We start from the raw sequence: 20,067 nt of genomic DNA on the forward strand, positions 1-20,067 counted from the left end.
CTGCCCCACAAAAGTCTCCCTTCTGGGAGAAGCCTCAGGCAAATGGGGCCAGACAGGTTTGACAGCTTCTCCCCTGCCTCTCTTTCCCTACAGCTTTTATAGCTAGAGCTGCCTTGATCAATATTGACTTTGGCTAGCTGGCATGGCTACCCACAAAGTATTTTTCCTTAACTTCTCAGGTAACAACAGGTAATGCTGCCCTCTCCTGGTACCATCCATCAGTGCCGCATGGGTCTGAAGCCAGGGGCTATACCCCCAAATCCTGCATCAAAGAAGTTTCCCTCCCATCTCAATCTCCTTGCCCCTGCTTTTCTCCTATCTCAGTATCTCCCCTTTTCTTCCCCAGCCTTTCTTTCCACTCCCTCCCCTTCCTCAGGTTGGTAAACCGGTCCCTAATCTCTTCCCACCCCAGATTGGAACGTGTGTCCCTCCCCAACACTCCTTAGAGCTGTCACCTGGCCTCCTCCAGGTTTCCATAGCCCCATTGCTAAACAATTTGCCAGGGGTAACCATTAACCTAGCCGTTAACTCACTCCCCCACCTTTCTCACTAGAAGGGATTTTCCAATCATTGGTTAGCAGAGCCAGGTTACCATCTTTCCTAAGCTCTTGGGTGGGATCTCCGCATCTCAGAGTACCCAGAACAAAGCTGGGGGTGAAGATGTATTTTAAGAGGTGTTTTTAAAAGTATATGATTGTTTATTTCTTTCTCCTTCACTATCTCCTTGCTTCTCCTCCCCTCAGACACACACACTCAAAAATTAGGCTCATGGAGTAGGGATTTAATTACGTTCCCTGTTTTGAGTCCACCACCTGGCCCAGAATGAATGAATGACACCCTTCTGTCCTTAGGGTGTGTGTGTGTGTGTGTGTGTGTGTGTGTGTGTGTGTGTGTGTGTGTGTCGAATGCTTCCAACTTCTCTTGGGGCGCTGAAATTATTAATTAGGCCCTGTGGTGTCCCTATGGGAGTGATCATACTCTGCACCCAGGAAACAGGCAAAGGTGGGCTGAGATAGGAGTCTCGCTTCTTATTTCCGCTTATTTATTTAAAACACTCACGTAGTTCTTACTATGTTTGCCAGGCACTGTTCTAAGCTCATTATAAATATTAAGTTAGAATTGTTGGCATAGGTTGAATTAATGTTGCTTATCTCCACTCTCCAGAAAAAACAAAAACAAAAACAAAAACCGCCCCAAAACGTGTCTCTGTTCCTTTAAGGTCGGCCTCCTCTCCAGATTACCCAACGCCCCTAGACCCGTTCCGGGGGCTCTGACTCCAGCTCTGCTAAAGACCTTCTCACAGGCTCCACCCCGTGTCAATCAAGGGCCAGAGGCCCGGTTGCTAGGCAATAGCAGAGGGCGGGAAGTTTGAACGTTCTGGCACCGCCCCATATGCGAATAGGCCAGTCATCGTCCAGCCTTCTCTGCGGTCCCCTCCTCCCTCTCGCTCTGTTGGATCTCTAGGCAGGATCCGGGTGTCTTCGACCAATAGCGGCTAAGAAGGCGGGGCGTATGCGCGCGCACCCCGCCCTCGCGTCGGCGCACCCTCCCGCAGGCCCGCGGCGTTTAGTGACGCGGTCTCGCGCACGTCGCGACCCAGGTGACTGAAAAGGCGGGAAAACGCCGCGAGCGGTCCGCAACTGGGTGGGGAAGTCAAGAGCGTGAGGCTGTGATCTTGGGGGCTTGGTTGGCAGGGGCGGAGAGAGGAGGCGTGCAAAACTTGTCCCACAGGACCCTCAGACTGTCTCCAAATACAACCTCCGCGTGACAGGAATAAGGGTGGGGCGAGTGATGTTTTCCACAGTCTGTACTTTAGTTAAATACCCGAGAAGTCGCCCCTCCAGATGCCCTGCACCTGTGACCACAGCGCTCGAAGGCCCTAGCAGCCCTGCCCCTCAGCCCTCTCCCATTAGTTCTCAGTGGAGTTGCATTTCTGTGCGCCCCGCTACCCCCGCCTCCTCGCGGGTGAGATCTCGCTCCTGAACCGCCTTCATTTTCTTCATCCACAGAGCCTCCAAGGCCATGGCCTCCGTAGGAGCGACCCCAGGCAGGACGCCGCAGGGACCGGGACCCAGGGAGGCCTCGGCCAGCTTCCCCAGCCCGGCCCCAGTGCCGGAGCCCCGGGAGGCCGAGGAGGAGGACGAGGAGGAGCCCGCGGAGGTCTGGGGGCGGGGTGGAGAGGCGATGTCTGAGGGGCCAGAGCTCGAATCTGGAGAGCAGGGAGCTGATTGGAACGTCTGATTGTTAGCCTGTAACGGGGGCTGGGAACAAGAGAGGGGCCAGTCACTTCCCTCCGCTGAATGTCGCTTTCACATTGACTGAGTGGGGGTGACGATGCCTATCTCAGAGAGTTGATAAAATAATTAAAATTAAATAAGGCATGCCTCAACCCTGCACTTAACGAGTGGTTGGTTCAAATATTTGTTTCCTTTCTTCCTTGCCGGACAGATTCATCTGTGTGTGCTGTGGAGCTCAGGGTACCTGGGCATTGCCTACTATGACACTAGTGACTCCACCATCTACTTTATGCCAGATGCCCCAGACCACGAGAGCCTCCAGCTGCTCCAGAGAGGTGAGGACGGAGCTAGGAATTCCTCTACCCTGGGATTAGAAGCGTATTTCACTCGTAGGTCCTTACCTGACTCAATCTATTTTTATTAGTTGACTCCTAGAGGCCCCCTTTGTTGTTTGTAAGAATTCATCTCATTATTCACAAGTGTACCAGGAGCTGGAGATACAGTCCTGGGCAAATCAGTCATGTCTGTCCTTTAAGGGTCTACAGTCTAGTGATAATCTCCTGGGCACCCCTCTTCCCTCCCACCACCCCATCAGTCTTACTACTCCTTCCTTTTCTAATCTCATGTCTGACTCCGACTTATGCTCCCAATGTGGGGGGCACTCCCTACTCTTAGAGGGAGGAAATAAGTTTCTGAGGGGTGAAGGGAGATAGCAAGGGGAGGGCTACGGGTTCCCTCTTAGTCAAAAGATAAAGATCCTTGAATTCATTTGGTCTCCATTCTCATTCCGAGTTCTGGATGAAATCGATCCCCAGTCTGTTGTCACGAGCGCCAAACAGGATGAGAATATGACTCGGTTTCTGGGGAAGCTTGGTAAGGACTGGGTAAGGGAGAGAGGGAAAATGGGGAAGGACTAAATTATGGAATGTTCCAGGACACTAAAGGGTCTTGGGGGGAGCTACAGCCAGGAGACCAGAATTGGGTGAGAGGGAAGGTGGGACAGCGGCAGAAGGACTGAGATGTACAGACTGATGGCCCTTTCTTTGCCTCCCTCACAGCCTCCCAAGAGCACAGAGAGCCTAAGAGACCTGAAATCATACTTTTGCCAAGTGTGGATTTTGGTATCTCCTCCCTTTTGCTTTGCCCAATCCCCCATCCCGGTTTTCTGACCCTTTCTCCTAATTCCACCTTCATCATCAGAGGTCTCCCCTCAGCCCTATCTCATTCTAAACCTTTGTGTTCTTCAAGCCCCATGACCAGTCTCCCCACGATCTCTCCTAATCCCTAGCCTTTAATAACCTGCAGCTTAGGCTTGTCTAGGGATGAGTGCCTTCCGTGAGAAGAGGGAGTAGTAACACTTTTTGGTCAGCTTTGATTGTTGGCATTTTCCCCTTTAAGCCAAAGCCATTTACCCCTTAAAAAAAAAAAAAAAAAGGCACTGCCTCAGTGACCTCGTTCATCTAGAAGACACTTCCATAACCTTCCCGGATTTTGCAAAAAGGACAGGGAATGTTCTATCCTAAATTAGATGTTAGGGCATTCATGTTATTAGTTCCTCTGTTAATATGATTTTTTTGACCCCAAGTCCCCAATTCCAGACAGATACCTTACTCTCCTGAGCCATTTATCTTTCTCAGTTTATGTTCCCAGCCAACCCTTTTTAAAGTGTATGTAGAATAAAGAGTCTGAAAATTTGGCTCTTGTCTCAGCTTTCCATTAGCTGCCTGTGTGAATTTGGCAAGCCACATCATCTCTCTTGCTTCTGTTTTCTCATTCTTAAAATAAGGTGAAGAATCGGGCTATAAGATCTTTCCCTCCCTTCTTCCCTCAAAATAGGCCTGGAGATAAGCAAACAGCGCCTCCTTTCTGGAAACTACTCCTTCATACCAGACTCCATGACCGCCACCGAGAAAATCCTCTTCCTCTCCTCCATCATCCCCTTTGACTGCCTCCTCACGGTGAGATGGGTCCCGCAAGGTAAGGGCTGGGTTGCAGCAGGTTAGAGAAAGGCACAAGCACCTGGAGACTAGGTTTGAGTCCTGGGAGATACTAGCCCAGCCCTGGAAAATAATAGTTTTCCCTGGTGTCGTCCAGCCTCCAAGACGTTGGGATTTACCCCACCTCCATTACTGATCCCCTCCTAGGTTCGAGCACTTGGAGGGCTGCTGAAGTTCTTGGGTCGAAGAAGAATCGGGGTTGAACTGGAAGACTATAACGTCAGCATCCCCATCCTAGGCTTTAAGAAATTTGCGTTGTAGGTCATTTACCCTAACCTCAACCAAAGTAAAGTGGGATTGGGAGGCCTGGAAAGTAAGACGGGATGGGGGGCGTTGGCAGTGACCCATCTGGTAAAGTGCTCTAGGACACACAGGAACTCCTGAGGGTGTGGAGCTCTGGGGAGAAAACTGAGACAGTACTCTTGAAGGAGAGCTAAGCGGGTATAACTTAAGAATGAACTCACACCTCACATACCCCAGCCACCTTCCTTTCTGCTTGTTTTCTGTCCTCAGGACACATCTGGTGAGCATAGATCAAGACACTTACAGGTAAGGAGATGGAGGCAGGCTGTCATCTTTGGGGAGGGAGAAGGATTAAGCTTAATGCTCTAATAATCCTTAACGGGGCTCCAATTTCTTTAATCCTGGGGCTATTAAGAGCTCTCTCCCTGAAGGAAAGAGAAGGGGGGTGAGGGGAGAGAAGAAGAAAAGCACAAAGTGTCACCCTCCTTTTCTAAAGGGAGAAACTGAGGCAGAGAGCAGTGAGGGACAAACCTTACATCAAGACTTCATCTCAGGAGGTGTTCCCAATCCCCATTCCATTTTCTCAATTGCCTTTTAAAATACAAATTACCCTAATTTCTCCCTGATAGTGTTCTGCAGATATTTAAGAGTGAGCCTCACCCCTCAGTGTACAAAGTGGCCAGTGGACTCAAGGAGGGGCTCAGCCTCTTTGGTAGGTTTGCCCCCTCCCTCATCCCACACTACACAGGCCTGCCAGAAAAACAGCTGCCTCCAAAGATGTATCCCAGTCCCTCTCTTTCCACTTCACCCCATTGCCAGCTGTCTCTTCTGCTCCAATCCAGCTTCTTTTTTTTTTTTTTCTTAATTTTTTTAATTTTTGGCTGCCTTGGGTCTTCGTTGCTGCACTCAGGCTTTCTCTAGTTGCAGCAAACGGGGGCTGCTCTTCACTGCAGTGCGCAGGCTTCTCATTGTGGTGGCTTCTCTTGTTGCGGAGCACGGGCTTTAGGCGCGGGGGCTTCAGTATTTGCCACGCGTGGGCTCAGTAGTTGTGGCTCGTGGGTTCTATAGCGCAGGCTCAGTAGTTGTGGTGCACGGGCTTAGTTGCTCTGCGGCATGTGGGATCTTTCCAGATCAGAGCTCGAACCCGTGTCCCCTGCATTGGCAGGTGGATTCTTAACCACTGCGCTACCAAGGAAGTCCCAATCCAGCTTTATTATCCTCTTTGTACCCTCCCTCAGTTTGGGCATCTTCCTGAAACCTTGTCCAGTATAGTTGTCCAGTGTCATTTGCGTATCATTTCTTACTCTACCAATTCCATGTTTATTCCTTGGGTTTGTATGAATATTTCTACTAGTGGTGTACCTGTCTAGGGACTTTGGGAGGCCCTATGTATAGAGGAGAGTTATATAACTGCATAACTCCCATGTTTGCTTTGCATAGAGTCTTTATCTCTTATAGTTTCAGGCTTTAGGGTGTATTGGGGACATCACCCCAAGTAACCACATGGTTTCACCGTGCATCTCAGTGGGTTGTGTCTAATGTTTACGTGTATGTGTTGGGCTTTTTGTGAGTCTAATTATGCCTGCTCTGCATATTTTTCTGGCTGAGTGTTCCTGTGAGTGCCCATTCCTCCCCCAAGCCCATGTAAGGTAATCCCGGCTCAGACTTGTGGCCACACTCTGGCTTTGGCTGCCTTTGTGTCCTGTATCTGGGGAACGCTCCCCAGGCCAGCCAGCTGAACACCCAAACCTCTGACCCTGATGCCTCAGCTTAGACATCCATACATTCCTTTCCCTGACCCTGCTTATAACAGGCTCACTCCATACCCCAACTCCCAACAGGAATCCTCAACAGATGCCGCTGTAAGTGGGGAGAGAAACTGCTCAGGTGAGTAAGAGTCACACACGTGCTACAGGTTAATGCAGGCAATCTGTAGACTCAAACACACCACCCTTAGTAGTAATGAAAACAACTGCCCTTTCCTGAATGCTGGCTAAATGCATTTAATCCTTACAACGACCCCACGTGGTAGCTAGTGTTATTCTCATTTTACGTTGTCAGCACAGGTGCACATGTACCCACTGATGATACACGGACTTTCACACATACACGCAGCAGAAGCAGAATCACAAGACAGCAATGTACACATGGTAATATCTTTTTTTTTTTTTTTTTTGCGGTACGCGGGCCCCTCACTGCCGCAGCCTCTCCCGCCGCAGAGCACAGGCTCCAGATGCGCAGGCCCAGTGGCCACGGCCCATGGACCCAGCCGCTCCGCGGCACGTGGGATCCTCCCGGACCGGGGCACGAACCCGTGTCCCCTGCATGGCAGGCGGACTCCCAACCACTGCGCCACCAGGGAAGCCCCGGTAATATCTTTAATTATTAAAAACACACTTCAAATTTGAGCTGTTCTCTGAGGACTCTCAAATTTGTATCTCTAGTTCCGAGCTCCATATGTGGAATGCTCTTTGCACATCATCGCCACCTGCAATTTCCACAGGCAGCTCAAACTCAGAGCATCCAAACTGACACCCACTGGCCCTGTTCCTCTTCCTGCATTCCCTTTTCTGGTTAATGGCATTGCTGGCAATATAGCTTCTCAAGCTCTGAACCTTGGATTGATGCTTCTCCCTCACCCCCCATATTCAATTATTCACTGAGACCTATTGATTCTATCCAGAAATGTCTCTCAGCCATCCCCTTCTCCCTCTTTCCTCTGCTCTAATTCTGGCTATCTTCATTTCTAACCTGGAGCATTGCATTCACCTTCAAATTGGTCTCTCTGCCTCTAAACGCTTCTTTTTCCAATCTGTTCTTCATTCCAAAATAGAGGTCTGAGCATGTCACTCCCCCACCCCCTTTTTTTTAAGCTTAAGTAGAAACAAAACATAAACCTCAGGAGGTTTCCGCATTACCTGCATAATTAAGGGTCGCATCTTTAGCAGTATGGCATTCAGGGCCCCTCAATTTTAATTTCCAGGCTTACCTCCTCATACCCATGTTTTGTTTTGTTTTGTTTTGTTTTCTCGGCCGTGCGGCTTATGGGATCTTAGTTCCCCACCGAGGGATTAAACCCAGGCCCTCAGCAGTGAAGGTGCGGAGTACTAACCACTGGACCGCCAGGGAATCCCCCCTCAAGCCCTGTTAATGCTGTTCCCTCTGGAAAGTCTTTCCCCTGCTCTCCACCTGTCAAAATCTTACATTCTCTTGCAACCCAACTATCACCTTTCTGGTGAAGCTTTCACAGGCACCTCTGAGGAGACTGACGTGCACTTTGCTGTGTGGTCACATGGTGCTTGTTTATATTTTCTAGTTGCACTATCACAGCAGGTTGGAATTAGTTGGTGAATCTACTTGCCCTCATAGCTGTGAGTGAACTCTATGCAGTGGCCCATTCCTGTTAGCTCAGCACATGGCCTTGTATGCAGTAGAATGCAAACACACTGGTTACATCATCTCTAAAAACTCAGGAAACCTTTGCTAGCCTGCAGGTGTACAATCTTTTCCCCTTGCCACCTGCCCTGCAATGTATGTCTTTTGGAGGTTAATTTAGCATTATCTCTGAGGCCATCTCCAGGTAATTGGCGGGGTGATTTAATTACCTCGAAGTTCTCTAGTGCTTCAGGCGCAGATCTCTAGTCTCAACCAGGGATGAAAGGGAAGGAATTCTCAAAGGAGAAGAGAACTGAGTTAAAGGTGAGGGAGGGGTGCAGATTCCTTAGATAGGATCCTGCAGGGCATAGAATCACAATCTGATGATCAGACAGGGCACCTGGAAGGTGACTAAATGTCACAGTATGCTCTAAAGAGCACTGTCCTAGCAGTCTGGAGACCTGAGTTTGAGATCCAGTTGTACTTCTTACTAGCTGCATGACTTTGGACAATTTGCTTACCTTCTAAGGGCCTCATCCCCTCAGCTGACTTGAGTCTGGCTCGACTAAGACCTCCAGGCACTCAAAGTACATGAGTCAGAGCTACCCAGGTGTTTTATAAGAAAGTCTGATGAGGCTCGTGCTCTCCAGGTGGGGAGGGTATTCACAGACTGGCCCACACTGCCTCAGACACCTCTGCTCCTTTGTGGCCAAGGAGCAGAGGTGCCTAAAACCCACCTCGAATCCACATGAGTCTTCCACTTCATTCTAACCTGGGGTGTTCTAACCCAGGGTAACTGGCCGTAGACTACAGTGTGAGATACACATCCTTAGGCCCCAGTGTCTCCACAGGTTGGCTCTTACACAAAATGATATGCCTAATGGCTTGCTCTAATGTGGGAAAGAATCCATGGGCTCCCAGGTACTTGCAGAATCTCACACTCTTCATAGCCATAGGGAGATAGGGATACCCAGAATTAGACCAACACAGATGAGACATTTATTTCTGTATAATAATTTAATTTATTAGGAAATAACCTCAGACACAGAAAAGGTAATAATAATAATATAAACCTCTGTGTTTCCACTAGCCAATTTAAAAATAAGACAATGTTATTGAAGCCCTTTAAGTATCTCTACCCAATACTTTCTTCTCTGCAGGGATGAACATTATCACGAATTGAGGACTTACTCTACATGGAACAGTTATATACTTTCACAGGAAGAATATGAAAAGACATGAATGTCTGTGCTGTTTCACAGCTAAATACGGATATACAAACTCTTTCTGACTCACTCCTACTCAGCTGCAGAGAGAGCTAGAGTGTTGGCATTCAAATGCCTCAACACACTGCTCTCCCTCTAAAATATTGACAAACTCCATCACATAGCCACATGGAATGACACATGGTCATATCCATCAAAACCGAGATACACACAGTTGTGCTCACATCCAGAGATTTTCAGTAGATGCAAGTAAACACACCTGCATAGATAGGACACTGTACTTACCAGTGCAGATACATATCGCCACAATCCCCAGGGACCTCCAAATGCACATTTTTCACAAATTGAGATCAAGACAGTGATGAGAACAGAGGTAATTTCTGGTCTCCTCACTCCAACCCTCACTTCCAGGCTATGGTTCACACGTCCAACCCAGGACCTGGAGGAACTAAATTCCCGTCTGGATGTCATTCAGTTTTTCCTGTTACCCCAGAATCTGGACATGGCTCAGATGCTGCATCGATTGCTGGGTCACATCAAGAACGTGCCTGTGAGCTCGGGGTTGGGGGCAGGGAGGTGGGGAAGGAGGTGAGGGATGCTGGGCATCTTGAGGGGCATTAGGGTGGGAGAAGGAAAACAGCGGCTGTCTCCTTGTTTGACTCTAGCTGATTCTTAAACGCATGAAGTTGTCCCACACCAAGGTCAGTGACTGGCAGGTTCTCTACAAGGTAAGACCTCCCTTCTTGAATCTAGAAGTCCAGGTTAAGACCCCCAGCATGTGTTCCAAATCCTCTTTACTCTCGTCACCCGGTCCAACTTTATCCCAACACCTTTAAAAAAACTTTGCACTGTGGAAATTGTCAAAAAAAATTTAGAGAGAATAATACAAAGAACTCCCATGTACCCACCATGTAGCTTTAACACTTTGACTCATACAAATGTTGTTTCATGTATATCTTCTCTCACTTTCCTTTTCCTGTATTTTGAAGCAATTCCCAGCCATCATATCATTTCACCCATAAATATTTCAATATGCTTTCTAAAAGAAAATTATTTTTAAAAAAGAATAACAATGCCATTGTCTTATCTAAAAATTAATGTAATTCTTTAATATTAATTATCTCATGTTTAAATTTCTATTCATCTCGTAAATGTAATGATTTTTTAAAATTACAGTTTGTTTAATTAGGATCAAAATATGTTCATATAGCGATGGGATGATGTCTTTTTGAATCTCCTTTATGGGTTCCTTCTCCATTTCACCATTCTCTCTCTCTCTCTCTCTCTCTCTCTCTCTCTCTCTCTCTCTCTCTCTCTCTCTCCTCCTCCTCCTCCTCCTCCTCCTCCTCTCTTCCCCTCTCCCCGCCTCTCCATATATATATCTTTTCCCCCTTGCAACATATTTGTTGCAGAAGCTGGATTATTTGTCCTACAGAGTTTTCCTTAGCCTGAATTTCACTGATTACATTCCCTGTTTTGTTTTGTTGTTGTTTTTTTGCAGTACGCGGGCCCCTTGCTGTTGTGGCCTCTCCCGTTGCAGAGCACAGGCTCAGCGGCCATGGCTCACGGGCCCAGCCGCTCCGCGGCATGTGGGATCTTCCCGGACCGGGGCACGAACCCGTGTCCCCTGCATTGGCAGGCGGACTCTCAACCACTGCGTCACCAGGGAAGCCCACATTCCCTGTTTTTGACATGTTTCTCTCTCTTCTAGAATTTCTGTAAATTAATAGTTGAATCTAGAAGCTTGCTCAGGTTCAAGTTTAATTTTTTTCAATAGTGTTTCATAAATGGAGGAACATAATGTCAGTATGTCTGACTCTTATTTTGTGATGATAGCAGTCTTTGATGTTTAATAATTAAGTCCATTAGTTCTTTAGAGATTGCAAAGTAGTGTTATTCTAATTCTGTCATTCTTTCTTCATTTATTAGAATGTTTCTGGAAGGAAGACTTCCTCTCATCTACTCTTTGGTTACCTAGTGATATCACAGAACATTGCTTGATTTTTTCCCCCGATTTTATCTGTCCAGCTATCAGCAAATACGAAATTAGTTCCATAATCCTCCAAGGCAACCAATGAGTTTTTTTGGTTGCTGTTGTTGTTTTAGTATCATTACAAACTTACAGATTTCTTTGTGCTTCAGGCCACTGCATTTTTAATCTTTACACATGTTCGAGATATTCCATCTTTGGCCAATGGGAGCCTCTTCATGTTGGCTTCTGAGTCCTTTAACATGACACTAGTAGACTTGGATAACTTCCCCACTCTCTGGTTTGACAAGATGTACCAGATATAGCACTTACATGTACCAGTTCTGACCTGGAACCAGACATTTCTCTGAGGAGCCCTGGTTCCTTTTAGTGAGAAATGGTATTTCTGTATACCACGGTGAGTGCTAGAGGGTACTCGGCATGTTTGGATTATTGCTTGTAGGCCTTTTCTGTGGACAGATCTAGAAACTTGAAAAAAAATAAAATACATGATAAATTAGTACTGACATCACCTATTTATTTTATTTTAGTTTTTTAGATATCCAGAGATCACTATATCTATATTCTTTTTTTAATTAATTTTTTTTGAGTATAGTCGATTTACAATATTGTGTTAGTTTCTGCTGTATAGCAAGGTGAATCAGTTATACATAAATATATATCCACTCTTTTTTAGATTCTTTACCCATTTAGGTCATTACAGAGTATTGAGTAGAGTTCCCTGTGCTATACAGTAGGTTCTTATTAGTTATCTATTTTATATATAGTAGTGTGTATATGTCAATCCCAATCTCCCAATTTATCCCTCCCCCACCGTTTCCCCCTTGGTAACCATTAGTTTGTTTTCTACATCTGTGACATCACCTATTTAAATTCAGCACCACAGGGTTCTTACCTTGTATATTCCATTTTTATCCTCTTCAATATTTCCTTCTTCCATACTGGAGATTCTGTGTCTCAATAACACTAGGAATGAGAAAATCGAAGTATCACTTATTTGCTTTTTCCTACATTACATCCACAACAATCTTAGAATAGTAATATCACCATTACTACCAAAACTATATGATTATTGAACACTATTTAACATTTTTTGGGGGGAAGGAGGGATAGTTCTTTCTCTTCTCCCTAGGGATATACAGTCAAATTGCTGTGTTTTAGTCACTACTTCAAGTGGTTATGTCACTATCTGGGTATACATTATGTTCATTTGTTTCATTCTTTTTTTGATTTTTAATAATTGCTTCTTAAAATTTAATCTTATAATTATGTAGAATATTTACACGGTTCCAAAGTCAAATCTCCCAAACAAGGTATAGTCAATTAATTGTAACTTCTATCCCTTTTCCCTCTCTCCACCTATAGATAACCTTTAAAAAAAACTTTTTTTGGCTTAAATAAGTTTATCTTTTATAGAAAAGGATAAAAATAAGCAGTCCGTGACTGTTGGGTGGTTTCATAAAGTCCTCAGCGACCCAGTCTCCTGTCTTCCTGTTCTGCCATCCTCAGCATGTGGCTTCTACCACTAGCTCAAGATAGCAATGTGAATTCCAGCTGTAACATCTGCTTTCCAGCTACTACTCCTCCACCGCTATTCGAAGTTTCCAGTGACTCTCTGAAGTTTCTCTGTGCATGGTTTCAGTTTCCAGCTTTTTTGCTGCAGCAGCTGCTATAGTTCTATTCCCAGTGAATTTGAGGTTCTTGATGTCTCATTGCAGAAAGAATTCAGTGAGAAACAAAGGTATAGTTAAGAAGTGGATTTATTTAGAGAGAAACACACTCCACAGACAGAGTGTGGGCCATCTCAAGGCGAGAGAACCTAAAAAAATTTTTTTTAATTTAAGTTTATTTATTTATTTTTGGCTGCATTGGCTCTTCGTTGCTGCGCATGGGCTTCCTCTAGTTGCGGCGAACGGGGGCTACTCTTCGTTGCGGTGCACGGGCTTCTCATTGCGGTGGCTTCTCTTGTTGCAGAGCACGGGCTCTGGGCGCACAGGCTTCAGTAGTTGTGGCATGCAGGCTCAGTAGTTGTGGCTCATGGGCTGTTGCGCGCAGGCTCAGTAGTTGTGGCGCACGTGCTTAGTTGTTCCATGGCATGTGGGATCTTCCCCGACCAGGGCTCGAACCCGTGTCCCCTGCATTGACAGGAGGATTCTTAACCACTGCGCCACCAGGGAAGCCCTCTACAGTATATTTACCTAACATGTAAAGTAGTTTCAGTTTTATTTTACGTGAGCAGATGTGTGTGACTATTTGTATATTCCCTCCCACTACTTAACATTTATCCTTGGCTTCAGCCAGGCCAGGCTCCGCATTCAAGCACTCTGCCTGGGAGACCCACCATATTCCTGCTCAGGATAGCATGGTGGTTAAAAGCCAGACACCTGGGCTCAATTCCCAGCTCATCTGTTTACTCTCTGTGAGACCTTGAGCAAATTGTGTTACTTCTTTGTGCTTCAGGTTGCTCACCTGTAAAATGGAGTCATGCTAGTCCCCATCTCCTAGGATTATTTTGAGAATTGAATGAAATTAACACATGTAAAAAGTTGAGAATATTGCCTGGCGGGTAGTAAACATTCAATAAGTGTTAGTTCTTATTCCTACCTCTATTCATTTGCCCATGCTCTTGCCCCCACCCAGAATACCCTCCTCCCTTTGGAATTGCCTTATTCAAGACCAAGCTTATTTCTTTTTCTCTGCAAAGATATCCCAACTATTTTAGCCCATATTAGTCTTATTCTCTGAACTTCCTTAGTAATTTTAGTCAGTTTCACAACTTGGTCAATCTTTTTTGTGGGTAGTCATTGTTTTTGTTGTTTGTTTCCATCATGGCTAGATTATAAACTCTTTGGTTTATACACTTTATATATCCTCTGTCACAGAGTGAGCCTCAGTCAGTGTCCTTTGGATTGGGTTTATCCACTCAGTCTAATCCCTGTTTAGAGCAGCCACCTCAGGTCACTGACTTGCACGCTGGAGAATTAATTCTCAGTGACTCTCACCCATCCCCTCTTCCTGCTGTCTCTTACCCAAATGCTGTCATTGCCCCTTCTGCTCATTTACTTCTTCTCTGCCTTTCATATCCCTATTTCTCTTTCTCCTTCCTCTGTACAAACTTCTCTCTTGGGATATTGTACAAATCTCTTTCAAAGCAACTACCACTTTATTTTTAAATCTTCTGGGTGTATTTGTCTTCCTTACTAGACCACGAGCCCATCTGGGACAAGGGACCCAGTTGTCTTTGTTGTCTTTGGAGCCTCAGTGTTTAGTGTGGTGCCTGGTGAAGAGTTCTGCAGATACCATTTTCTCTCTCACTGTTTCTTTTTTGCATTTGAGATCTTCTCTCTGTCTCTGTTATTGTGTTTTTCCCTATTGGTCTTTGTTCTTCTCAGTCCATCCCTGTCCCCTCGCCTAAGCCCGGCCTGGGTATGGGCCACCCTCCTCTGTCCATTTCTCCTACAGACAGTGTACAGTGCCCTGGGCCTGAGGGATGCTTGCCGCTCCCTGCCCCAGTCCATTCAGCTCTTTCGGGACATTGCCCAAGAGTTCTCTGATGACCTACACCACATTGCCAGCCTCATTGGGAAAGTGGTGAGTGGAAGGAAAGAGGCAGAGCTCCTGGGAAACTAGGGGAGGGATGGGTTTGGGTAATAGAGAACGACGGGGCTCTGGGGAATGTGGTGTGGAAGATGGGGATGCATGGGAGACACTGAGGTCAGCTGGATGACCAAGGGATGGGATGGTGAGAGGAGATGGCAAAATATCAGGGATCTGCTTGGGGGCTTGGAGGGTTAGGGTTGAAGCAGGGACTGAAGGGGCCCAAGTAGAGGTGAGGAACAGGACGAGATGGTGCTGGATGTAAAGAACCTGGACTTCTTGTCTCCTCAGGTGGACTTTGAGGGCAGTCTTGCTGAAAATCGCTTCACAGTCCTCCCCAACATAGATCCTGAAATTGATGAGAGTGAGTGTTAGGTGTACGGATGGGCCTATGAGCCCTGAAACATGAGCCTGCCCAGTGATGGGGTACCATTCTCAGTAGGCGGCCACTGCATCTGGGGATAATCATCGCAACCAGAGCAGGAACCTTACTTTTGATATCCACGTGTCTTTCACCCTCCTAGAAAAACGAAGGCTGACAGGACTTCCCAGTTTCCTCACTGAGGTGGCTCGGAAGGAGCTGGAAAATCTGGACCCCCGTATTCCTTCATGCAGTGTCATCTACATCCCTCTGGTGAGGGCAGGAGGGTGGGTGTGCTCCCCAGGGGTTTTTTAGGGGGACATTAGGCCTATGAAGTACACATTAGTAGATAAGAAAACCCTGGAGAAATCTGAAGAACATGAATACTTTTTGGTGGCTTTAGCCCCCTGAGGGAAGCATTGGGGGATATAGGGGACTCTGGCTTCCTCTAAGGAAAGAAAGTGCCCAGTACATCACTCTCTGCTTTATCTCTTTTCTACTCTCCGCAGATTGGCTTCCTTCTTTGTATTCCCCGCCTGCCTTCCATGGTGGAGACCAGTGACTTCGAGATTGAGGGTCTGGACTTCATGGTGAGACCCTTGACCTCTGTAGGGGTTGATAAGGAAAGTGAATGAGCAGCTGAGAGGAGGGCCTTACCCCATCAGCACTGCCGAATGTGGGATCCCTCTTCTGTTGTTTTACTCTGATCTTTACCAGCTCTGAGACAAAGGAGAAAGAAATCAAGGTCAGGGCTGGAGCCGGGGTTAGATAGGATGAGGATCGAGAGAAGCAAAGCCCATAGCTTTGAACCCTTGTATCCAGTTCCTCTCAGAGGAGAAGCTTCACTATCGTAGTGCTCGAACCAAGGAGCTGGATGCATTGCTGGGGGACCTGCACTGCGACATCCGGGGTGAGGAGAAGCGAGTGGCTGGAGCGGAGCGGGCAGCATGGAGATGATTCTGATAGGCTCCTTTCCTTCCTGCCATTGCTCTCTCTTTCTCTCTCTGACTCTGTCTTTTCTGAATGTCTCTGGGTATTTCAGATGGTATCTGCAAGCCTGTTTCTGGGTCCCTCTGCTGGCCTCTTTGTCTCTCCTTCACTTTCCCCTGGAGCTGACCCCCAGCTCCCTCCCTTACCTGCCCCCAGACCAGGAAACCCTGCTGATGTACCAGCTGCAGTGTCAGGTGCTGGCACGGGCAGCTGTCTTGACCCAGGTGTTGGACCTTGCCTCCCGCCTGGACGTCCTCTTGGCTCTTGCCAGTGCCGCCCGGGACTATGGCTACTCAAGGCCCCGTTACTCCCCACGGCTCCTTGGGGTACGAATCCAGAATGGCAGGTGAGAACAGAAAAGGGTGGAGGCATAGACAAGAGGGGCCCAAAGGCCCCATCTTCTGCATCCACAGGCCATGTGCAAGGTACCTCTCCACCCACTCCACTGCAGGCATCCTCTGATGGAGCTCTGTGCCCGAACCTTCGTGCCCAACTCCGCAGAATGCGGGGGGTACAAAGGGAGGGTCAAAGTCATCACTGGACCCAACTCCTCAGGGAAGAGCATATACCTCAAACAGGTAGAGGAATCCCTACAAACTGGGCCTCTGGAATGTTCTCCATTGTCTCCATCCCCCACCTGCCAGTCAACCCAGGTCCCTACAGCTCTTCTCCCTGTGTTCTGACCCCAGCTGTCATGAAAAGACTGTAGCCCACACCCGCTGCTCCTCTTCCTCCCAAGTTCTCATTCTCTACCTGAGGGAGAGCCATGCTCTAATGATCGTTCCATGGCCTGAATTCTCCTCCCCCACCTCTGAATTAAAGTGTGCCTTTGCTCACTCCCTGCCCTTTACTGATTCTAAAGCGAGCAGAGGGGCTGTGATCTTCTATTAAACTGTGTCCATCTCTCTTGATCTATTGTTCTCCCCTCAGTTTAGCCTCACCTTCACCTCAGCCACACGAGGCACCGGGCCCTGTCTCCTCCCCTATTCAGGTAGGCTTGATCACATTCATGGCCCTGGTGGGCAGCTTTGTGCCAGCAGAGGAAGCCGAAATCGGGGCAGTAGACGCCATCTTCACCCGAATCCATAGCTGTGAATCCATCTCCCTTGGCCTCTCTACCTTCATGATCGACCTCAACCAGGTCAAAAGGAGGATGGGTTGGGGGAGGGGGATAATGGGGAAGGAACCCTACCGGTGAAAAATGTCAGGAAAAACGTTCCTTCTGCCTGCTCTCTAAACTAGGGGCAGGGAGCACCCAGTTCAGAGACCAGGAGAATCAATACCGCGAACCTTTATCTATCCCCGGCTTTGTGTGAGGCACTGTTGGCAATGAAAGGATGAACAAAACATGTGTCTCGCCGTTAAAGAACTTGCAGTCCTGTTGGGTGGACACATACACAAGCAGCTTTACTGCCAGGCAGACTGTGGTCAGTGCATTACAGGCCTCGAATGTTTCTGAAACTATCCCTTGTCCACCTGGTACCCAGCAGGTGGCGAAAGCAGTGAACAATGCCACCGAGCGGTCGCTGGTCCTTATTGATGAATTCGGAAAGGGAACCAACACGGTAAGGGGAGAAGCTGTTGAGGATCTAAGGAGGGGAAAATGAAGGAGGGCTAAGGAACAAGAGGGTGCGGCTGCGCCTCTGGAAAAGAATAGGGGTGTGTGGGTAGAAAAGAAACAGTGTGAGGCGGGAGAGGCCTGGCAGGAGGAGAGGGGTGCACGGGGCACCTGTGGTTCCACAGCCTCACCGCTGCCCTCTGCACAGGTGGATGGTCTCGCGCTTCTAGCGGCCGTGATCCGACACTGGCTGGCGCTTGGGCCCACGTGCCCCCACATCTTCGTGGCCACCAACTTTCTGAGCCTCATTCAGCTACAGCTGCTGCCACAGGGGCCCCTCGTGCAGTATTTGGTGAGGAACCAATCCAGCTCCTTAGGGGCCCCTAGGCCGAGCATTTCCCAGAGCTGGGAACTGGCTTCTCCGTCAGAACAGGGGCTGCTTGAGCACAGGGACCACGTCCCTTCCTGTTTCTCACTCTCCACAGCAACTGACCAAGGGACTGGGGCAGGAAGCAGAATGACTGATAACATTCCCCTTTTATTCTCTTTTAAGACCATGGAGACCTGTGAAGATGGGAATGACCTTGTCTTCTTCTATCAGGTTTGCGAAGGTGTTGCCAATGCCAGCCATGCCTCCCACACAGCTGCCCAGGCTGGGCTTCCTGAGAAGCTCGTTGCTCGTGGCAAGGAGGTGAGGTCCAAACAGCAGCCACCTCCGCCAGGGCTCCCTTCCACCGTCCCTGCTTCTCCGAGGGGCCTGGATTCTGACCCTACTCTCTCCTCTTACCCAACACCCACTCCCACCCCTGCCCCTACCTGCTTCTCCGAGGGGCCTGGATTCTGACCCTACAACACCCACTCCCACCCCTGCCCCTTCCTGCTTCTCCGAGGGGCCTGGATTCTGACCCTACTCTCTCCTCTTACCCAACACCCACTCCCACCCCTGCCCCTTCCTGCTTCTCTGAGGGACCTGGATTCTGACCCTACAACACCCACTCCCACCCCTGCCCCTTCCTGCTTCTCTGAGGGACCTGGATTCTGACCCTACTCTCTTCTCTTACCCAACACCCACTCCCACCCCTGCCCCTTCCTGCTTCTCCGAGGGGCCTGGATTCTGACCCTACTCTCTCCTCTTACCCAACACCCACTCCCACCCCTGCCCCTTCCTGCTTCTCTGAGGGACCTGGATTCTGACCCTACTCTCTCCTCTTACCCAACACCCACTCCCACCCCTGCCCCTTCCTGCTTCTCCGAGGGGCCTGGATTCTGACCCTACAACACCCACTCCCACCCCTGCCCCTTCCTGCTTCTCCGAGGGGCCTGGATTCTGACCCTACAACACCCACTCCCACCTCTGCCCCTTCCTGCTTCTCCGAGGGACCTGGATTCTGACCCTACTCTCTCCTCTTACCCAACACCCACTCCCACCCCTGCCCCTTCCTACTTCTCTGAGGGACCTGGATTCTGACCCTACTCTCTCCTCTTACCCAACACCCACTCCCACCCCTGCCCCTTCCTGCTTCTCTGAGGGACCTGGATTCTGACCCTACACCCACTCCCACCCCTGCCCCTTCCTGCTTCTCTGAGGGACCTGGATTCTGACCCTACTCTCTCCTCTTACCCAACACCCACTCCCACCCCTGCCCCTTCCTACTTCTCTGAGGGACCTGGATTCTGACCCTACTCTCTCCTCTTACCCAACACCCACTCCTACCCCTGCCCCTTCCTGCTTCTCCGAGGGACCTGGATTCTGACCCTACGCTCTCCTCTTACCCAACACCCACTCCCACCCCTGCCCCTTCCTGCTTCTCTGAGGGACCTGGATTCTGACCCTACACCCACTCCCACCCCTGCCCCTTCCTGCTTCTCCGAGGGACCTGGATTCTGACCCTACTCTCTTCTCTTACCCAACACCCACTCCCACCCCTGCCCCTTCCTCCTTGTCCTAGGTCTCAGACTTGATCTGCAGTGGAAAGCCCATCAAGCCTGTCAAGGAGCTGCTAAAGGAGAAACAAATGGAAAAGTGAGTGCAGGCCCAGGGTCCTTGTTCTCTCTAGCATGTTCTGCAGCTCTTCTACCCCTTTCAGGGATTCAGACAGTCTCTTGCCCTTTAAAGATTCAAAATTTCTTCCTGCAATTTCTAAATTCTCAAGGTCTCGGGTTTCCTGTGCTGCATCCTCTTCCCTCTGCTCAGGGATTCTGTTATCCATGCTTCCATAAATCTCACTGTTCTCTCTCCCCTCAGTTGCCAGATGTTAGTAGACAAGTTTCTGAAACTGGATTTGGAAGATCCCAGTCTGGACCTGGACATTTTCATGAGACAGGAAGTGCTGCCTGCTGCTGCCACCGTCCTCTGAGAGTCTTCCCTGGGCTCTCCTCCACATCCCAAACCCCGGGAGGCTGCCAGGCCCTCTTTGTTTCCTTACCTCCTTCACACCCAGAGTTCTCAGTTTCCCTGGAAATTTTGTTTCATGTTAGTAATAAAGTTTATTT

The 20,067-nt window shown here is 48.6% G+C and overlaps 1 protein-coding gene across 1 annotated transcript; it reads left to right on the forward strand.

Annotated features, from left to right (window-relative positions):
• Positions 1–1,556: 1,556 nt before the first annotated feature.
• MSH5 (mutS homolog 5) lies at positions 1,557–19,954 on the forward strand. The gene is made up of 25 exons (XM_060023270.2): positions 1,557–1,600; positions 2,010–2,160; positions 2,449–2,572; positions 3,030–3,110; positions 3,296–3,358; positions 4,074–4,195; positions 4,382–4,491; positions 4,748–4,783; positions 5,107–5,189; positions 6,319–6,364; positions 9,490–9,628; positions 9,744–9,806; positions 14,531–14,659; positions 14,957–15,029; positions 15,190–15,299; positions 15,536–15,616; positions 15,849–15,936; positions 16,173–16,362; positions 16,468–16,594; positions 17,008–17,157; positions 17,504–17,581; positions 17,783–17,926; positions 18,128–18,265; positions 19,524–19,597; positions 19,820–19,954. Exons 2-25 carry the CDS (start codon positions 2,023–2,025, stop codon positions 19,929–19,931), a joined length of 2,499 nt encoding a protein of 832 aa, XP_059879253.1. The 5' UTR covers positions 1,557–1,600; positions 2,010–2,022; the 3' UTR covers positions 19,932–19,954.
• The last annotated feature ends 113 nt before the right edge of the window (positions 19,955–20,067 follow it).

Source organism: Delphinus delphis, chromosome 10 (genome assembly GCF_949987515.2).
Source record: "Delphinus delphis chromosome 10, mDelDel1.2, whole genome shotgun sequence".
NCBI lineage: Eukaryota > Metazoa > Chordata > Mammalia > Artiodactyla > Delphinidae > Delphinus > Delphinus delphis.

Excerpts from the sequence above, each read along its gene's own strand:
- MSH5 (XM_060023270.2), top strand. The coding sequence starts at position 2,023 with ATGGCCTCCGTAGGAGCGACCCCAGGCAGGACGCCGCAGGGACCGGGA. Across the intron at positions 14,660-14,956 it reads CCAGCCTCATTGGGAAAGTG|GTGGACTTTGAGGGCAGTCT; the intron begins GTGAGTGGAAGG and ends TTGTCTCCTCAG. Across the intron at positions 19,598-19,819 it reads AAGGAGAAACAAATGGAAAA|TTGCCAGATGTTAGTAGACA; the intron begins GTGAGTGCAGGC and ends CTCTCCCCTCAG.